The sequence below is a fragment of the Eleginops maclovinus genome, chromosome 22 (assembly GCF_036324505.1).
Source record: "Eleginops maclovinus isolate JMC-PN-2008 ecotype Puerto Natales chromosome 22, JC_Emac_rtc_rv5, whole genome shotgun sequence".
Classification (NCBI taxonomy): domain Eukaryota; kingdom Metazoa; phylum Chordata; class Actinopteri; order Perciformes; family Eleginopidae; genus Eleginops; species Eleginops maclovinus.
The window spans coordinates 2,175,761-2,194,943 of record NC_086370.1 but is presented as its reverse complement, the minus strand read 5'-3'; the positions used below and the strand labels follow the sequence as shown (position 1 = coordinate 2,194,943).

General features: G+C 41.8%; 1 protein-coding gene across 7 annotated transcripts in view; it reads left to right on the top strand.

Annotated features, from left to right (window-relative positions):
* hspa12a (heat shock protein 12A) overlaps positions 1–15,560 on the top strand; it is a 47,852-nt gene extending 32,292 nt beyond the window's left edge. For 2 of the 7 annotated variants that reach the window (XM_063875350.1, XM_063875349.1), the window contains exons 7-13: positions 3,695–3,866; positions 4,057–4,071; positions 5,981–6,067; positions 6,967–7,071; positions 7,153–7,411; positions 9,094–9,197; positions 11,173–15,560. In XM_063875350.1, coding sequence (XP_063731420.1) covers positions 3,695–3,866; positions 4,057–4,071; positions 5,981–6,067; positions 6,967–7,071; positions 7,153–7,411; positions 9,094–9,197; positions 11,173–11,804 — 1,374 coding nt within the window. In that variant the 3' untranslated portion in view covers positions 11,805–15,560. Of the gene's footprint in view, positions 1–3,694; positions 3,867–4,056; positions 4,072–5,977; positions 6,068–6,966; positions 7,072–7,152; positions 7,412–9,093; positions 9,198–11,172 lie in introns of all 7 variants that reach the window. The other 5 variants (XM_063875354.1, XM_063875353.1, XM_063875356.1 and 2 more) reach the window with 3 other exon arrangements.
* Positions 15,561–19,183: the final 3,623 nt, after the last annotated feature.

Genomic DNA, 19,183 nt, shown 5'->3' with positions numbered 1-19,183 from the left:
AAGTGCAACCTTCTATCTTTGATCCCTCATGTCTGTGTACTAAAGTACAGACATTATTAAATTATAGTAGTTTCTAAGGTTTCTCACATTTTACACAATGCACACCACTGTCATAGGTATGGTCCCAGTCCTGGCAGCTAACTGAGCTAACAGCTAACTGAGCTAAGAGCTAACTGAAGTAACAGCTTCTTATATTAGCAGTTGTTACTTCAGCCATACGTAAAGCTGGAAGCTATGTAAATCCCAGAGTAAAGTTACATAATGTGGAATTAAGCACAGAGACAGTCAGGAGATGGTTAGCCTAGCTTAGCATAAATGCTCCAGGCAGAGGAAAAAAGTTGTCACTTCTCACAGTTAAAAAAAATACACCTACCTTATGCACAGAGCTACAGTATTTAGTAGGGCTGCCCTCGACTAAAGATTTTTCTAGTCGACTAGTAGTCATCAATTCAGGCGATTAGTCGACTAATCATCTCAAGTATATGATATATTATGATTTATGAAAAAGAAAAAACGGTTTCAATTTCAAAGGCTGATTTAAAAACGTTATTATAACAGCATGTTATGTTGTGCTTCACATGAAATGTAAAATGCAACTGTAATAATTAACCGTTGAAAGATAAATTAAATTGTACATGTAGAAAGCGCATGAGAGTGTCAGGGTTGGGGAAACAGGACCCAAGTGCAGTAAATCAAGGGGAAGCAGGTAAGGGTCAAAAACAAAAAGCGAGCTTTATTCAAAAGCTGTTGATGAAATCACGAATCAAGGGGAACACAGGACATGAAAAACACTTAGCTTCAGATATGAGGGCGACAGGAACAGGCAGGTAACATGGAAGGGATCAGGGAAGAAATTACGACCGACCGAACACTGACAAAAGGGAAACAGGGACTAAATACACATGGGTAATCACAAGACAAGAAGAAGAAGACGAAGAAGACATACTTTTATTAATCCCTTACAGGGAAATTGCTTTCTCTACTCTGTTGTGTTGACACACATTAAACACACAGAGGATATACATGCACAAACACAGAGGAAATACATGCACACACAACCACATGCAGAGGAGAGGTGGCAGAGCAGAGAGGCAGCCAGGTACCCGGCGCCAAGGGAGCAGATAGAGGTTAGGTGCCTTGCTCAAGGGCACCTCGGCAGTGGCCTAGGAGGAGAACTGGCACCTCTCCAGCTACCAGCTCACTCCATATTTTACAGAGACAGCTCGAAGGGGGAGGAGAAACACAGGGGCAACAGGTGAACACAATGACACAATCAGGCACAGGAGGGAAACGCAGACAGGAAGTGAAGCTTAACGAGTGACACAAGAGGGGAAAACATTTCAAAATAAAACACAACACAAGGACATGACAGATACGTAACAAGGATCATGACAGAGAGTCACATCGCACCGCACGGACGGGGCGGTCCGCCCGTCAGCATTACAAACAGCAGAAGGATTCTTAATGTGTGTGTGTGATCAAGCAGCGAGCACACACACTGAGCATTTAGTTCTAGTTTCGACAAAATAACTTATGGACCAGGCACAGCTCTGAATGAAGTCTGAGGAGGTTTCCGGCTGACGCGTCATAGCACATGCAGCGCGCAGATGGACTTTTTTTTTTTTCAACTAATCGGCTAATGAAAAATTTGTCGACAAATATTTTTTCCACCGGCTAACGATTATTCGACTAATCGGTGTGATGGAAGCTTTTTGAAGCAATGGAGACGAAACTCAGACAGACACAATGAGAGCAGGAACTTGATGGCAAAATACTGTTGGATTTATTCAGAGTTGCGGCTGGAGAATTGACAAGACATTTACTGCAGACACGAGTTGCCATAGCGGTTGCCAAACCAATTCTGAAGAACTCTTCTGTTGCTCGAAGTTTGAACTACTCTATAATCAACATTTATCATCAGCGAGACTAAACAAATATGGACCCTGAATCTACCTAAAGTTGTCGTCCATAGAAAAGAATGCGCGCCAGGGAACCTACGTTCCAGAAGAGATGGGCTTCTAGACGTCCCTAAACAATAAACTATTATCATTGCAGCTTGTGCTCGGTCATAGACTGGCAACTCCAAGGTGCCCAGGCTGCCCCACTGTTGTAAGTGAGATTACAGCATCCCAAGGCCGAAAGACCTATGCCTTGGGAACGCAGACAGAGGGAAGGAGAAAATGATGAGCTGTCTCAAAGTTTAACTACCTATGTCAAAAATTCCCTAACAATCGAGGACAGCCCTAGTATGTATGTAATGCATCGTGTGAGTCCATTGATACCGACACAAATGTAAAAATAAAAAGTTCCGGGACTATTTTTGATAAACAACATTTTATCTGCCCAGCACCAGGGGAACAGGTTTTTGTTTGTTATTGATAGTACCACACATGACAACCTGACTGTTATAATTCACAGCTATGGCAGAGCTCAGGGGAACTTTGGTCATAGACAATAAATTGTTACACTTTCTTTCTTCCGTAATGATATCGTCTTTTTGTCACATCTCTGGTGTGTGAGCTAAAATAGGAGGAAGAGAGGGGTGTGGGTGCGGGTGTAGAGGAGGGCAGTGATTAAAAGAGGCAAGCTGTCAGCCGCTCTGCACTGGCGCTGGAGGCAGGATGGATGCAGGATGCAGGGATGAGTTGACAGAGGATGTGAGTAGAGCACAGAGGGGAATGGTGTCTGCAGTGACTCTGCATCAGGCTGTTTGGATCATTTGATTGGCTGCACAGGGAGGACAGAGGGAGAAGGAAAGGGAGCAGCAGTCTCTGCAAACACTCCCCCCAATCACGTCATCCACCAGCTCTCTGGGGCTGGGACCACACCCCTAAAACCACAACATAACCTCAATTCTGATTGTATCGCATGACATTGAATTCTTCTTTAATGGTGCTGTACAGCAACACATCAACTCTGCTAGGTTCAGAAGTATAATGGTGTTTTATATAACATAACTGCAAAATGTATTGGACAAATAAGTTAATTCTGGTTTCAAATTGCACAAACCCATCCTGGGTATAGGTAAAGAATTACACAGTATTACATTCAGTAGGGTTAGCTATGAACAGTGTATGAGTTTAAAATTGTTTTAAATAGCAATATTTACTTAAAGATAAAAACAAATACATGTATGGTGTCATAAAAAGTAAATGCTTGACAAACTGTTAGGATACATCAGAGGGTGTTTTACTTTAATAGAAGATCTCTGGCTCTGCTTTGTCAGTGAAGTCTGACAAGTTGATCCAAACTGAGTGGCAGTGCTAGCAATTTAGGTAACATCAGCAAAGATGTGTCTGTAAATGCTATTGCATCGTTGTGAGAGATTTCTCCTCAGTGGTTGTTGTCTGTGTTTGCCATGTAATTAGACTAACACCCACACTGGAATTCTGGGAGGAAGTTGGGGTGAAGTTTGGAAATGTGACTCATTTGGGTTAAAAATATTTGACCTGTTTAGAATTCCAGATGAATCGCTTGGATAACTTCGACAGCCCTAACTGAAAGTAGTGCAGCACAAGCAGGCACAATAACAACAACAGCAACAACTATTGTGTTTTGTGGTTGCAGTAGAAACAAGTGTACATTACCTTACACATCTTCAGACAGTATTGTGGGCATTTTAATCACCATACTCAATAGAATTTTCCTTCATAGGTTAAAGGTGTTTTTCCTGTCTGTATTCCATCTTGTGTAGTCTGGTCTGGTGTCCCGGGAAAACCCAGAGCAGCTGATCATCGCCTTAGAACCCGAGGCAGCATCCATCTATTGCCGCAAGCTCCGCCTCCACCAGATGGTGGACTTGGGCGCCAACAACACCCAGAACGGCTGCAGCCCCACTGAGAACGTGGGGGGCGCAATGACCCAAGGTACATCAGGTGGTGCTGAATATCTGAACACATGATGCTTTCATACAGATCTATACCCCATGAAGCTTCATAGATCATTACACATGCTCAAATCTGTCCTGCAGATTGTTCTGGATGTGTTACAATATGGCAGCACCAGTACTGACATTGTAACATTTTTTTCTCCTGTTGAATGCTGTTCCATCCATAGTTTCTCCAGGTCATGGTAAACATGCTATCTTGAAAATATGCATGACTTTTTGTTGATTTCCAACCTTCACATTTCAGCTTGATTTTGCTTCTTTTACAAGTTGTTATCCTACACAAAAAAGTGTTTCTTACTTTATTAATACTTCACATCTCTGACTTTGTTACTGGCCTGAATGTCCCCCAGCTCCCTGTTGAGTTTGTTATGCCTCACCACTGGCATGCAGAAGCATAAAGTACATCTGTCTCACTTGTCTGTACATCCCACTCTTGTGAACACGTTATACTGTAGCAGGAGTACGGCTGAGAGAAATCAGAGGGTTTTTTAGCTTAATTTAACATGATTTCTGAGTTATTAGCATGAAGTACGACAATTTTCCAACACTTATAGCTATAGCATTGAAAAAGCTGCTGTCACAGAGAGCCACTGTGATCCCCCCTGTATAATGTATATGTGCACTTCACAGAGCATATTCTCTCTGGCGCTATCACACTTCAGCTCCATCTGTTCCTACAGTGGCGACTCTGTCTGCTATCTCACATTACTCTGCAACTTCAAGAAACTTGTACTTTTAAGGTTCAGCAAAATGCCTTTCCGCTGTTTTCACCACATCTAAAGAAAGAGCGCAGAACATTAGTCATGGATCAGGTGTGCTGTTACAGCGCTGTAGAGATGGTTCTTTCTGATGTACAGTGTCTCTTGTCAGTGCAGTACATCTAGCTTGTGCCACTTGCTCTGATGTTGTTGCCTTTCACTGCCATGGTAATCATCTGCACGAATTTGGCAAGCAGCAACAGCAAATCCAATTGCAAATCATGCAGGTGAATTCTATGGAGATGTGTACTTCCATATTAGATTTTTGGATGGATTCATTTCTTCATCTTGTAAATTTCCGATCAGAAAAACAGAACGGACACAAGAATAGAATTAGTGACCTCAACCACAGGTCTGATGTAAAACTCTTTACCAAAAAAAGGAAGAAATTATATAAAATAATCTTTTTATTGTCTGCTAAAGGGGAGATACTCTGAGGGTGGAATAATACAAACAGACGGCTGAATGAGTTATTCCAATTTCATATGACTGAATATTAAATATTAATGAATCCAAAGATTCCCCCCAAGGTTTCTCCCATGTTTCCACATTCGTTGGGGGGGTTTCTTTCGGCAGGGTTTTAAGGACAGACGGTGTTGTGTGCTGAACACACTGTAACACCTCCCAAGGCAAATGTGTACCTTGTGATATTGGGCTGCATAAATAAACGTGATTGATTGAAGGGTCATTGACCTCATGTCCCTTTGCCTCTGGGATAACATGCCCCTCTCTCATGCCCTCTGCAGAGCTGTTAGAGTCCTTGTATTGTTTCCTCTGTGTAGGAGGAAATGTCGCTCTGTCATGAACTCCTACCAGGTCTCCCAGCTTGGAAAGAAGTTGGAACTCTTGAGATTTTCATTAAAAAAAATCTGAATAAAAAACCCAAATGTTTAGGAAAAGAAATCATAATTTTAAAAAAGATTCAAGGAATTCTGAGATGAAAGTGAACATATTTGTTTCTTTTTGGTCACATCCTTAAAACATATACCTGATTTAGGTGAAGTTGACTTGCATTTTCCTTGAGTCAACCTTTTTTTTGTCACACGTTGGTTTCACTGCATGTCAGCCCTAATGTTCTGTATTTCTGTACATATTTATGTGTTGTAATTGTATGTACTGACCAGCCAAGTGATCTATTTCTAATTTGAATTTGAATGACCATGATACATTATGGTTTGAATAAGTTATTATAGTATGAGAGCTGCTCACAGTGTGATACATATGCACCTCAGCTTGCTGCTTGCCTCACACACTCCTGTACCTGAGCCACACAGCCGCTCACTGCAGAGCTTCCTCACACTCACCAGAACATTCTCTCTCTGTTAACAAGCAGCGAAGGAGCATGTGCGGCGCAACCGACAGAGCCGCACCTTTATGGTGGAAAATGTCATAGGGGAGCTCTGGGCGGAGCTGGAAGAAGGTAGAGTTTCTCCTCTTTTACTCCTCTTTCCATCTTCCTCTAGGGTTAACACTCCTGCTGTTTCTATTGCTGCCAATCTGACTTGTTAGGTACTAACTTTAGATATTACTGAAATAGAGCATGTTGTGGGGAACTGTAACAACCTGGAGAAAATGTAAGGTTCTGAAGGTCCTGATTTTAAAAAGCTTTTCTTAATTTTATGTCTGTTACTTCTAAAGTCATGGATAGGAAACTACAGTTTAGTTCATGCTGGGTTTATCCTCATTTTGCTTCTGTCAGTTGTGATTACAGTCCTCACCTGTGCCTGTCAACAGAAATCTGCTAAATAACTCCACACGACCTGAAGTTAGTCTACAGTCTCAGCTATACTTTGCTTTCTGCCTGCATGCTCGCTCTGCTGTCAATCACACACTCAATGACCCGCCAACTCAGCTGAGAGAAGCAGCATACAATACCAAAGATGCTTTTTCTTAATTTCCAGTAACACATTTCTAAGAAACAAAACTCCCTGTGATGCTATAGTTGGAGCGATGTATTCGTCTCAAACATTAATTGAATGATACATGATACTTTTCACTTCTGTTACATGTAGTTTGACTCTGTAAATCATCTGATGTCCAAACTGTCCACCATGTTGTCTCTACTAAAGCCAGTCATGAGTCTGTTTCATTACCTCCTGCACTTTGTCTTCCTGCACCACTGTGCTGCTGACCCTACAGCCTCAGAGAGGCCGCTCAGCAGGACTCTGCTTCAACAAGCTGAAGAGACACAAAGAGTCTGGTCCACCTCTCCTAAGAATGTCCCTGAGAACAGCGAACAGAGTAGATGAGTGCAGGGAGGGAGCTGTTGGATAACAGCATTTGATGCACATGACTTGACGGTACCCCCCCTCTGTGCAGGAGATCGTTACGTGGTCGTGGACTGTGGAGGAGGAACCGTGGACCTGACTGTCCATCAGATCCGTCTTCCAGAGGGTCATCTGAAGGAACTCTATAAGGCCTCAGGTAACACGATTCTCTGCTTCATGCAGCTGAGGTTCCATCTTGTTTGTATTTGACTCACAGTCTCACCCCTCCTCTTCCTAGGCGGTCCCTATGGCTCCATTGGCATTGATTATGAATTTGAGAAGCTGCTCTGTAAGATCTTTGGCCAGGATTTCATCGACCAATTTAAGATCAAGAGGCCAGCAGCCTGGGTGGACTTGATGATCGCGTTTGAGTCCCGGAAGAGGGCTGCGGCCCCGGAGAGATCCAACCCGCTCAACATCAACCTGCCCTTCTCCTTCATCGACTACTACAAGAAGTTCAGGGGCCACAGCGTGGAGCACGCTCTGCGCAAAAGCAAGTGAGTACACACAGGAAACCAGAGACCAATCCCTGACGTGTGAAAAAGATCAGTAAAGTAAGGGAGGGGGATTATCTTTCACTATCGTAATTTCAACATACAGCTGATCCATCTGGACCATAAAGAACGAGATCACAGTGTCTCCACACATCTCTCTACTTTCCCACATGGTTTTGTATATTAGGGTCTTATGTAGAGTCAAATTGATGATAAACCAAGGTTTGCTTTAGGGCGGGGCTACCTAGTGATTGACAGGTTGCTTCCAAAGTGTGTGGAATCCTAGTTAATTATAATATTTGTAACTTATGTTGTACTTAGTTCCACCCTGTTGTGTCACTTCTAGTTCCAAGAGAAAAAAACACTTCAGATCTGTAATAGGTTACATTATGGTGACTACATCCACTCCTTATATGTTATCTATGGTTGGAGGAGGGATACATTAAAAAGCAAGACTAAAAGCACACATGTTGCCATAATGACACACAATTAGATCTTAGTGTTGGACAGAAAGTAATAAATGGGCTTCCAAGCATTAGAGTTCTGTAACGACTGACCTGTGGGACCAGCATGGAGTCTCCAGTTAATGGGCCTGTCTCATGCCTGTGTGGACCGTAATTATCCCACAGTGAGAGACATTATAAGATATTGATATGTCTGAAACTGGAACCCACTGAGCCCCAGGCTCCTGTGATGTCTAACATGAAGTGTTCTGTCTGCCATTGTGCTGAACAATCTTGGGAGGGGACAACTTCAACTGTGGCACACACCACCTAATGCACATACTGTACAGGAATTACACATGGGATCACAGCTGACAGACGCTATAGATTTATGATGAGGTAAATGGTGTACTTTTACTCCACTACATGTATTTAATCCCTTTAGTTACTTTACAGATCTGGAATAATGATATGAAATATAATCAGCCCTTAAATCAGACTTTACTTCACCCTGAGTAAATCCAGCAGCTACCCTGCAGTATACAGAGTCATTCAAACTAGCTGCACCTTTACCAGCTCTGAGAACACTTTAATGATCAATCATTATAAAACATATCAGAGATATTATTCTGAAATGGACCAATCAAACAATGACTACTTTTACTGTCGCTACTTTAAGTACATTTAGATGAGAGTACTTTCTACTTTCACTGGAGGAACATTTTGAATGCAGGACTTTTACTGTAACAGAGTATTCCTACACTCTGGTACTTCTACTTTTACTCAAGTACAAGACCTGAGTACTTCTACTTTTACTCAAGTACAACATCTGAGTACTTCTCCCACCTCTGCATTTAGGAAGTCTTTGCAGAGATTGTGAGTCTCATTTGCACAGTGACTACTTTTACTTTTTATTCTTCCAGACTCTGATAGTGACCTATAACCAGTGCACATTTTCAATAGAGATGTCAGATAATACTGAACCATCATGATAAAGCATTGTTGATATATTGTTGGTTTAGTGTCATAATGACATGAACATCAATCATTTAAAAAGATTATGTTAAGATTCTAAGCTGATTGTAAGTGAAAACTATGTTTATTGTCATGTACAACTATGCAAAACATTAGCCTTATTGCGACATATTTGTCTTTTAAATATGTTGATATTACCATTTTAATGCAGCCTTATCTGCAGGAGAACTTTATCAGATATTCACATACTGTCCCTTCCTCTCTCAGTGTGGATTTTGTCAAATGGTCGTCTCAGGGGATGCTGAGGATGAATCCAGACGCCATGAACTCCCTGTTCAAGCCCACCATAGACCACATTATCCAACATCTCAGTAAGCTGCACTCAACGCCTCAACACACACACATACACACACACACACACACACACACACACACACACACACACACACACACACACACACACACACACACACACACACACACACACACACACACACACACACACACACACACACACACACACTGTGTTTGCATTAATACCATTTCCAGTTATAGCTGGTGGTCTTCACTCTTAAGTTGTGCAGGTAACTAATACGATACTGTTCAGCGAAATGGAAAAACCTGATATCCTGATCTTGAAAATGATACATACAGTATCAAGATTTAGCATCAACCATGAGCAGTAATTCAATAAATAAAACGTTTTTATGAAATGTATTATTTTTGTTTAGGCCTGTGTGAATACATTCTACGATGAGTTTTTTTTCTCATTTTAGGAACTGAAGTGCAAAAATGTGGATAATAATGAGGATTAGGAGAATTTAAAAGATAAACATTTATATATATCGTTTTATCACTCAGTCCTATTTTACACTGTATACCAGGTCATTTGTAGCCTGGCAAACCAGACCTACATCAAGATGTTTGGTCTGGGCATACACAATTGGCAGGGCTCAATCCGAGGGGGTGGGATAAACAGTTGTCTTTCAAATTCCCTCTGCACGGATAGCGCTACAACCAATCAGAGCAACGAAGAAGGTGTCATAGTCAGAGCGACGGAAAAAGTAGCACAATACATTCTACAACCATTTTTTTTTTAAGGTCTGAATCAAATTATCCATTAGTTAATTGTTCTGTGATGTCACTGCTGTAACATCTGAGCCTTATAGAACTCAGGATTCAGGACTCCCGTATATCAACTGGCACTGGCCGCTTTGAATGTCTTCCTGGTCGCCTTTGCCAAGTCGCAGGGCCGAAAGTCCAAATTTGGTAGTCTCGTTTACCTGGTCCTCCATAAGCGCAATCAGTGGTGAAACAACAATCACCAGTGGGTTTTCACTGATTCCCATGCGTTTGGCCACCAGCGGATCTAGCTGATAAATTTAACTTTTGCCGTATCCGATCTCGCAACTCATTAACGTCATTATGTTAAGCCCGCCAACCGACAATCACACGATGTGATTGGCCAAACCAGAGTTAGAATTTTGCACCTCTCGAGCTAACGAGGAGTTTCTAGTCTGAACCCTGGCTGCAAATTAAATTTGCTACCGCTAGGGTGCGCCTAGATTTCTAGGCTAGGTTATTTGGTGATTATCTAACACTAACTGTAGTTGGTTGAATGAGTGAAGTCCAGCAGTGTTGGTCTAACCTGCAGAGGACCTGCTGCTGTCTGCAGACAGTAACAGCGACATCGATCTCACAGATACTCACACAGGAACTAAAACAAAAGCAACAACAACAAAAAAACAGCAACAGGAGCAACATTAAACCACTGTAGTCTGATTTGATTAAAATGCAAAAGAATAGGAGTGTATCAGACATGTAGCAGGATGTACGTGCACATGCTAATATGTTTATGATCCATAAGGAGAACAAGCAGTCAAGCAAGAGAGTTAAATCCAAACCTAAGGTGGTTTAGTAAGGAGGGATCATGAGTGACATTTCAGGTTCAAGTCCCCAACAAATAAAGGGTTCAAATTCTATTGCTAAACTGTTAGATTGTTTACAAACTGCTCCATGATCCCACTCGTTCCTCTCTGTGCTGTCAGATTATCTCTAATAATAGGATCCAACGGCGAAAGATGTTTACTCTGTGTCATACACCCGCTCATCCTGCCAAACAGCGGTGGTGACAACATTGTTTTCAGCATCTGATCTGTGGTCAGTGAACACACACAGCTGTAATGATGAGTCAGAAGAGGAAATCCAAGATCCATTTAAACAAATAAGCTAATTGAAAAGACAGTATGCATATCCCATAGTAATCACCAGCAGTGACTCATGGTACATGTAGCCCTTGCTGTAAGTCAGTCGTTTCCTTCATTGAGTTTCTCTCTCCTCCTACAGCGGAGCTGTTTGAGAAGCCGGAGGTCAGCGACATTAAGTTCTTGTTCCTGGTGGGGGGCTTTGCTGAGTCTCTCCTGCTGCAGCAGGCCGTCCAGGACATGCTGCAGGGCCGCAGTCGCATCATCATACCCCATGACGTGGGCCTCACCATCCTGAAAGGTGCCGTGCTGTTTGGCCTAGACCCCAGCATCATCAAAGTGCGCCGCTCGCCCCTCACATACGGGGTGGGCGTCCTCAATCGCTTCGTGGAGGGCAAGCACCCGCCAGAGAAGCTGCTGGTGAAGGACGGCACGCGCTGGTGCACCGATGTCCTCGACACCTTCATCGCCGCCGACCAGTCTGTGTCGCTGGGTGAGCTGGTGAAGCGGAGCTACACCCCCGCCAAGCCCTCCCAGCAGGTCATCGTCATCCACGTCTACTGCTCTGAGAAGGAGAAGGCAGGCTTCATCAGCGAGCCTGGCGTCAGGAAGTGTGGGACACTTCGTCTGGATGTGAGTGGAACAGAAAGCACAGCGCCGCGCCGCGAGATCCAGACGCTCATGCAGTTTGGAGACACGGAGATCCGGGCCATGGCGGTGGATGTGTCCACCGGGCGCACCGTTAAAGCTAGCATTGACTTCCTAAGCCATTAAGAAGGGAACGAGAGCACATGTTCCCAAATAGTGAGGATCTGTTCAAATAAACACACACACACACACACACACACACACACACACACACACACACACACACACACACACACACACACACACACACACTACACACATACATACATTTACACACATAAACTGGGGACGTTGACTGGAAAGTGGTCGGTGAATCTCAAGGCTCCGTCACTCAGTGTGGTTGATAGGTGGTTTGAAAAAAAGTGTTAAAGTTAAGCTTGAACCTGGGCAGGCCGTATAGCAGTATAATCTATGTTACAACCAGAAAGAAAAGAGAGTGCAGTGTATGAGCTGAGGAGCCTTATGGTGTTCACACACTCATATGTACCTGTGTACCCCATGTTGAGGCTGCTCTCTGAGGAATCAGGTTGAAGTGCTCCCAGACATAACATGTAACAGGACAGCTTTTAAATCCTCCCTCTATACAAACCCAGAAAAACACAACATACGGTATAATACTCCAACACGACCATAATGGATACACATTCAGATCGCATCTTTTATTGCTTCAGATCACAGCAGATCAATGTTTATTCGTAAACCAATCACATGTCATCATGGTTTTGCATGATGCAGCTCTTTTGACAGTAAACTGTCACATGTCACCTGTGCTGCCAGTGTTTTCCAAAGCCTACCGTCATGTCTGACAGTGATTTCTCATTCCTGTGTACTGCAGTAATGGATTCACTTTGTGGAAGTGCTGTAAGCAGGTTTACTAAAGTATATAAACCCTTGACAAAAACATCAGGCTGAATTGTTGGCTTATTTTGCTTGTTCATGTTAAGAGCTCTGTATGACTGTATGAAATAAATTGTCCATAGATGAAGAAGGGACCGACCATAGGGCTTATTGGCAATTAATGGGCAGCCAATCAGGGTGTTAAAACAAAAGGGTTAGAATTCACATCCAGGAGAACATACACACATCCAGCTTTCCATTTGTTTACAGGTAGCTTTTATGTATTTTACTAATTGATAGACCAGAACCATTTGTCAGCACTGAAGCATTACCCTTTGTACTGAAAAGAAAAAAAACCTGCCTGGAATGACATGGGAAATCAATGTAAATCTTATGGCATACTTTGGAGAATCACTGGCAATGCTTAGTATATCTGAATCAAACCAATCGGCCAAATTGTGCAAAACCACCAGTATGTTCCATTAAAAAGACCCACAGTCAAATCTGAATCCTAGAATGTGAAACGTGCTGCAAGCTCAATCTGAATAGCAAGTACAGCCATCAATGCGCTCAACTGTTGCCTTTATTTGTTTATGCTTCTGACTATTAGATATTATCAGATATTTTGAATCCAGGTGTGATTCTGCACAAAGATGCAGGCCAGCGGAGACAAGCAACGAAGTGTGTTTATTTCTGTGTAAATACAGTATTTAAATATTGTACAGATTTTTAGCGTTGTTTCTGCAGCTTTAGAACCATGAGTGAGTGTGTGTGTGTGTGTGTGTGTGTGTGTGTGTGTGTGTGTGTGTGTGTGTGTGTGTGTGTGTGTGTGTGTGTGTGTGTGTGTGTGTGTGTGTGTGTGTGTGTGTGTGCTTTCACATCTCACATTTTTTTTCTCTCACCAGCCATAGAGAGGGTCAGCAGGTTGGATGCTCTGTTTAAAGTGAGAGTGGATGTGTGCTTTTTTTTCGCAAACATAAAAGAAACTTGAATACCTCTGTCGTTAAAGCATTTCAGTGTTGAAATGGTAGCATAATCTTAATGTGTGCGGTCCCCTTTTCATCTTACCTGCTGAACTTTAAGATCGTAATGATTACATATTCTTTAAAGAACTATAATTAAGCCATTTATTTTAAGAAATGATTTCTTTGTTAAAGACTGAGGATAGTCAGCAATACACCAGTGAACACATTTCCAGATGATCATGAAAGGTTTACTTATTAAAGTCTTAAGTAAAAGAGTGCCTAGTATATATTAATTGTGATGTCAAGATTTACTCACCCTGTCAGAGCATCCCTTCATCCTTACATCACTCAGCTCTATATATGTAAGACTTCAGATGTGATCACTGAGCATCACACCGATTGTAGGTCTATGAAAGGACTTTGCCACATCTAAATGTTCAACATTCCCCCTGACACCTTGTGGAAAGGACTTCACAGGGAGGAAGAGTACCGGCTGCTGTGCTTTATATCTTGTATTAAAACACCATTGGTAGAAAGATGAAGCCTGGTGATGGAGTGACATCATGGTTGTAGCTAGGTTTATTCATGGCAGAATGCTCTATTGGTGTTTCATCAATTTGATTCATTCGATGAAGCTACAACAGCTTATATTATAGCTTCCTCAATGTTGGTCACCATGGTCAAAAAAGTTTGCTACTGTCAACTGCAAATTCATGTGTGGAGGTCACAGTATGCTAACATTAAAGTAACTACGTTAGCATTAGCTTTCGTGGTTACATTTATTCTGTACAGAATGCTGAACCTTCTTCTTGCTGTGTCACAGTTGGACACTTCCAGTTCATGTGTCTACCTGACAATGAACTTCACCACATCCTCAAACAACTCAAGAGACAGATGTTCACATGACATGTACACGTCTCTAAGCTAGCTGATTAGCTTGGAGCTGGAAACAAAACATCCTGTGATAAAACCTGGAAGAAGAATAAACCTGTGGATGTTTCTCTGGTTTTGCTCCAGAAAAAGACCAAGTTATATTTCAGTCATCAACCAGCAGGTATATTAGTAATGTTGACCTTTAGTGTTTCTCGAATCTTGGTTTCCAAATAGTACGATCTAAAAGACTAGTTTCCCATTTGAACTGTGAATCAAAGCTTGTCTCGCTTTTCTTTTTCAATGTACAAAGCTGTCCGATGCTCTTTCTGCATGCATGTGTCGCATGTGTCGCATAGGAATGACTAAACAGCAACAAGCTACCAACACTAAGTTGTTTGCTATTACTAATGCTCAAAATCAAGGTTCGGCACTGTGATGAGGATAATGAGGTAGATGATGTTTTCTAGAATAACCAGTGTGCTTATCAGCCCTGTCACAGTTTGGAGCGGGCTGTGCTGTGTATAATACTCTGCTGCTGCCGCTTTCTGAGCTAATGCTGATCCATGCTAACACTCTGAACTGACAGTAGAGCTGCACCTCTCATACTTTACTGATCTGAATTAACCTCATAAGCTTTTATTCCTCTTCACTCTCTACTCACAAAGAATGGATATCAATCTGAATAATAACCATGTTTCTATTGATTCTTTGGGAATTACAATGTTATGTGTGAAACCTTGACTATAATAGGGTGCACAGGATTCTGATATGTAGCAGCTTTAAAAGTAAAAATATGATAACTATTATAAGATTACATGTTTAGTTAACATCCTTGTACTTGACACTTCGGCTGAGATGTCAAATGTTGGATTGCTCAGTCTGAGGTCCAGTGGTTCAGCGGAGTTTGCAGCCTAGCCAGCTGGCATCATGTAAAGGTATATGCATAATACTATTTAAAATACACTATAAATCGGAAAATGTTACTGCTAGAATGATTGAGCTTCACTTAGGATCATCTCAACCACTCTGAAACACAACACAATGTACACTTTGTCTTTATTTTTATTTTTTTATTGATGATGCATTTATCTTCCTTTACTTTAATGTCTTCTTCTCTTGCAATTTTCCCACAGTACTGGGTGTACTTTGATCAATGCCATGTAATCACTGTCAGACTGTCACCAATAAAGTATGTGTATTTCAAACAACATTCATTTTGTTGGCTTTTATTCTGCTCATTTCATCTGAGTATGTCCAAACCCATTGGATAAAACTACAGGATAAAATATACTTCACCATGCAATACGTTTTTTTCCCTACAGGTTCTGAAACTATATAATATAACATAAACTGAAACCTCATACACATATAGAAAACCTGACCTCAGAGTAATAAGTAATGCTGGGTTAACATAATGATTGCATTTGAACTTTGAGTCCCTTAGAGAAAAACGATCTGTTATGAAGAATTATTGTGAGTCAACACTGCCACCAAGTGGAGTGAACTTCACAGATGAGCAGGAAAAGAGTCCATTACTAATTTGTGTTTGATAAAAGTCTAAGCATGGGCTTTATACGGCTTTTCCCCATCTATTTCACTTTTTCTTTAAAAAGAGGCAACCTGACATCACGATATTGAACTGTTATGTATCAGAAGTCCAAAAAGAACATTTTTGATTTTGAAAAGTTACCCATAGTAGACATGATTGTAATTTTAGTTTTAGGAGATCTTCTCTGATGTTCTTTTGGCAGCCATTTTGGAAATGTTTTCCCTTTTGCAAAACAAATGAACGCATTGCTGATCTGTTCCACATATCAGCAGAACTGAATACATCATTTTAATGAGTTTTCCTTTCCAGTTAGCAATAAGTGCCAGTCCTGTATTTCTTACAGAGATCTAGCATTAGTAGTGGCTAGCAGTGTGTTAGCATATGTCCTTGGCTTAATACAGTTAAGAACTGTTTGTTTGAAATGACCCATGAATAGAGAACAAAACTGTGTTGAATTACAGGTTATCTGGTCTTCTGTTTATTTCTACCTAGTTGTTATATTAGACTGTTTTGAGAAGGTAATTAAGCTGTTTTCTTTTAAAGCGGTTACCATAATAAGGTGCCAGTCGTGGCAAGTATTTGTGACTTAACAGCAAAGCTTCAGGGAAACAAACACTTTCTTTTAGTAGTTTCTATTGTGTTATGTTGCTTACAAAAGCTCCCATATAGAAACACTTTACCAAGAAACACAGGATTTTTCATTTAGTTCCCTGAAAACACCCCCACCAGTGATTCACCCATTGGAATATGAAACTAAACACAGGCACTTATTCAGTAACCAGAATACATTTACGCCGTGAGTGTATTATTCTTACAGAAGTGGCAGTAGAGAGCCACTCAACCCTTTACAGGGCAAGGTTGTTTTTAGCTTGGTGGTGGTGGTGTGAGTGTGTGTGTGTGTGTGTGAGTGTGTGTGTGTGTGTGTGTGTGTGTGTGTGTGTGTGTGTGTGTGTGTGTGTGTGTGTGTGTGTGTGTGTGTGTGTGTGTGTGTGTGTGCGTGTGCGTGCTTGCGTGTGTGTGTGTGTGTGTGTGTGTGTGTGTGTGTGTGTGTGTGTGTGTGTGTGCGTGCGTGCTTGCGTGTGCGTGTGTAGGGGTTAGGGGAAGGGGACGGTGGAGACAGGGTGAGAGGGTTGAATAGGTGTGGCTGGTTTCCCTCAAATAGCTATGAAGTAGAATAGTTGCTACGGCAATCTGGAGGGACCCAAACTCTCCAAGTGGCACTTTAGTCCCCGGCTCGGCTGCCCTCCCACATGTGTGCTCTCTTCCAGTTAATGGCAGGGTTCAGAGCTACATGACTAACCAATGAAATCATGGGGCGATAACAGGGGGCTTGACACTCTTTGTGCTTGTTAAAGCTTCACTTGGTGGAAAACAGACAGAATGTAAGTTCATTAGAATTTGTTTGTTTGAATTGAATATTTGTGTAACCTTCTTAAGTGTTCAGGTGTAAAGGTACGCCGGAACACTTAACATGCACATACACTCACCCGCTCACATGCTCACACGCTCACACGCTCACACGCACACACACACACACACACACACACACACACACACACACACACACACACACACACACACACACACACACACACACACACACACACACACACACACACACACACACACACACACAGTACTTTTACTTTTGGTACTTTAAGTATACTTTGATGCTGATACTTTTGTTCCTTTACTTTTCAATGCAAGACTTTTACTTGTAACAGTTCTGCATAATCTGAGTACTTCTTCCAACTCTGATTACATCCAATAAATCATGACCATTGTTACCAACATGTTTCAAGTCTGCATATGACACATGGTAAAGCCCTGTGAGAAGTATTGTGTGTATTTCCTTATTTTAAGTATATTTTTTATGGAATCACAAACTGAGATCAGCTGTTATGTACTAATTATCAGAGCACAGCATGCCTTACCAAGCCTGCACCATCAGCCTCTATCCAGCCTCTCTATAATGCATTCTTTTATATACTCCCACATTATTGCTGAATCAATTTATTATGAAGGTCAAAAAATATTGTGGTATTCAAAATAGTTTTCCTTTGGAGGTCAAACAGACTAAACCGTCTTCCTGTGCAGCTTCGCAGAGACACGGCACAATAGAACTCCTCGGAACCCTGAGCCGTCTCCACCCTTCTCTTTTGTTGTATCACATAATGTAACACTTGTGTTCCGTCCTTGTTATTGGACATTCATTTCCAGCTTTTGCCTCAACTTTGCGATATGCATGTAAACATTTGACTTGTGTTCATGCACAACTATTCTTGACTATAATACAATGAAGCTAAAGGTCAGGGGTTAAGTTTGTTTTGCAAGCTTCCCCCGGGGGAGCTGTGTTTCTGCTGCCACCTACATGTATACCTCACTAATTCATGACCTGTCTTTAAATGCTTTGTTAGTAACAATGCCACCCCCGAAGCCACTGGCTTAAAGATCAGAAGAAGGAGAAGCGCTGTCATTCGCAAATTCCCTTTGACAAACACACATAATTACAGGAATTAGCCCGCTATTTTGTCATTAGCCTTCACTTTCAATGAGCCAATAATGAAAAGAGAAACAAGAGTCAGAGACAAAGACGGCTGTCTTTAGAGGATTTCAAGACACTTTCTCCCCCCACCTCTTAGCCCACACATTCAATTTGCTGTTTTATTAATATTATTAATGTAGTCAAGCGTGAAGCTTTGAAGCCCAGAGATTTCTCTTCTGATTGGTATTGTGTGAGCCCTGATGGCTCAGCTCAGGGGAAGTCAGAGAGATTTCAAATGCACTTTGTTAGAGCCATGATGAAAATGGCAGCTCGTCTTTTTAAAGCCGTATATTTGCAAGCGTGATTATGGGGTGTGTGTTCAAATAAATGAAGCCAAAACAATGACACACAATCAGGACTTCATAAGCCAGCGAAAGGCCACGGACAGATTAATAAGTGCTTTACACACACGTGCACGCAAGCACGCACGCACGCACGCACGCACACACACACACACACACACACACACACACACACACACACGTAGAGGCCTTTTGGAATTACAGATATATGTGACACATTAGACATGATTTTGTCCGGGCCTTTCTGTAGACGCAGTGATCTCAACATGTCATTTATGTTGATTTGTGTTCGCACAGATGGAGCCTGATGTCTTTTATCATTAATAAGGGTAATATTTACACTCTGCTTGTCCTGACAGGAGGTGGCAGAGAGGAACAGTTAGCTTTGTGCAGAGAGAGAGAGAGATGAGGAGGCTAACAGTTGGTCATGTGGA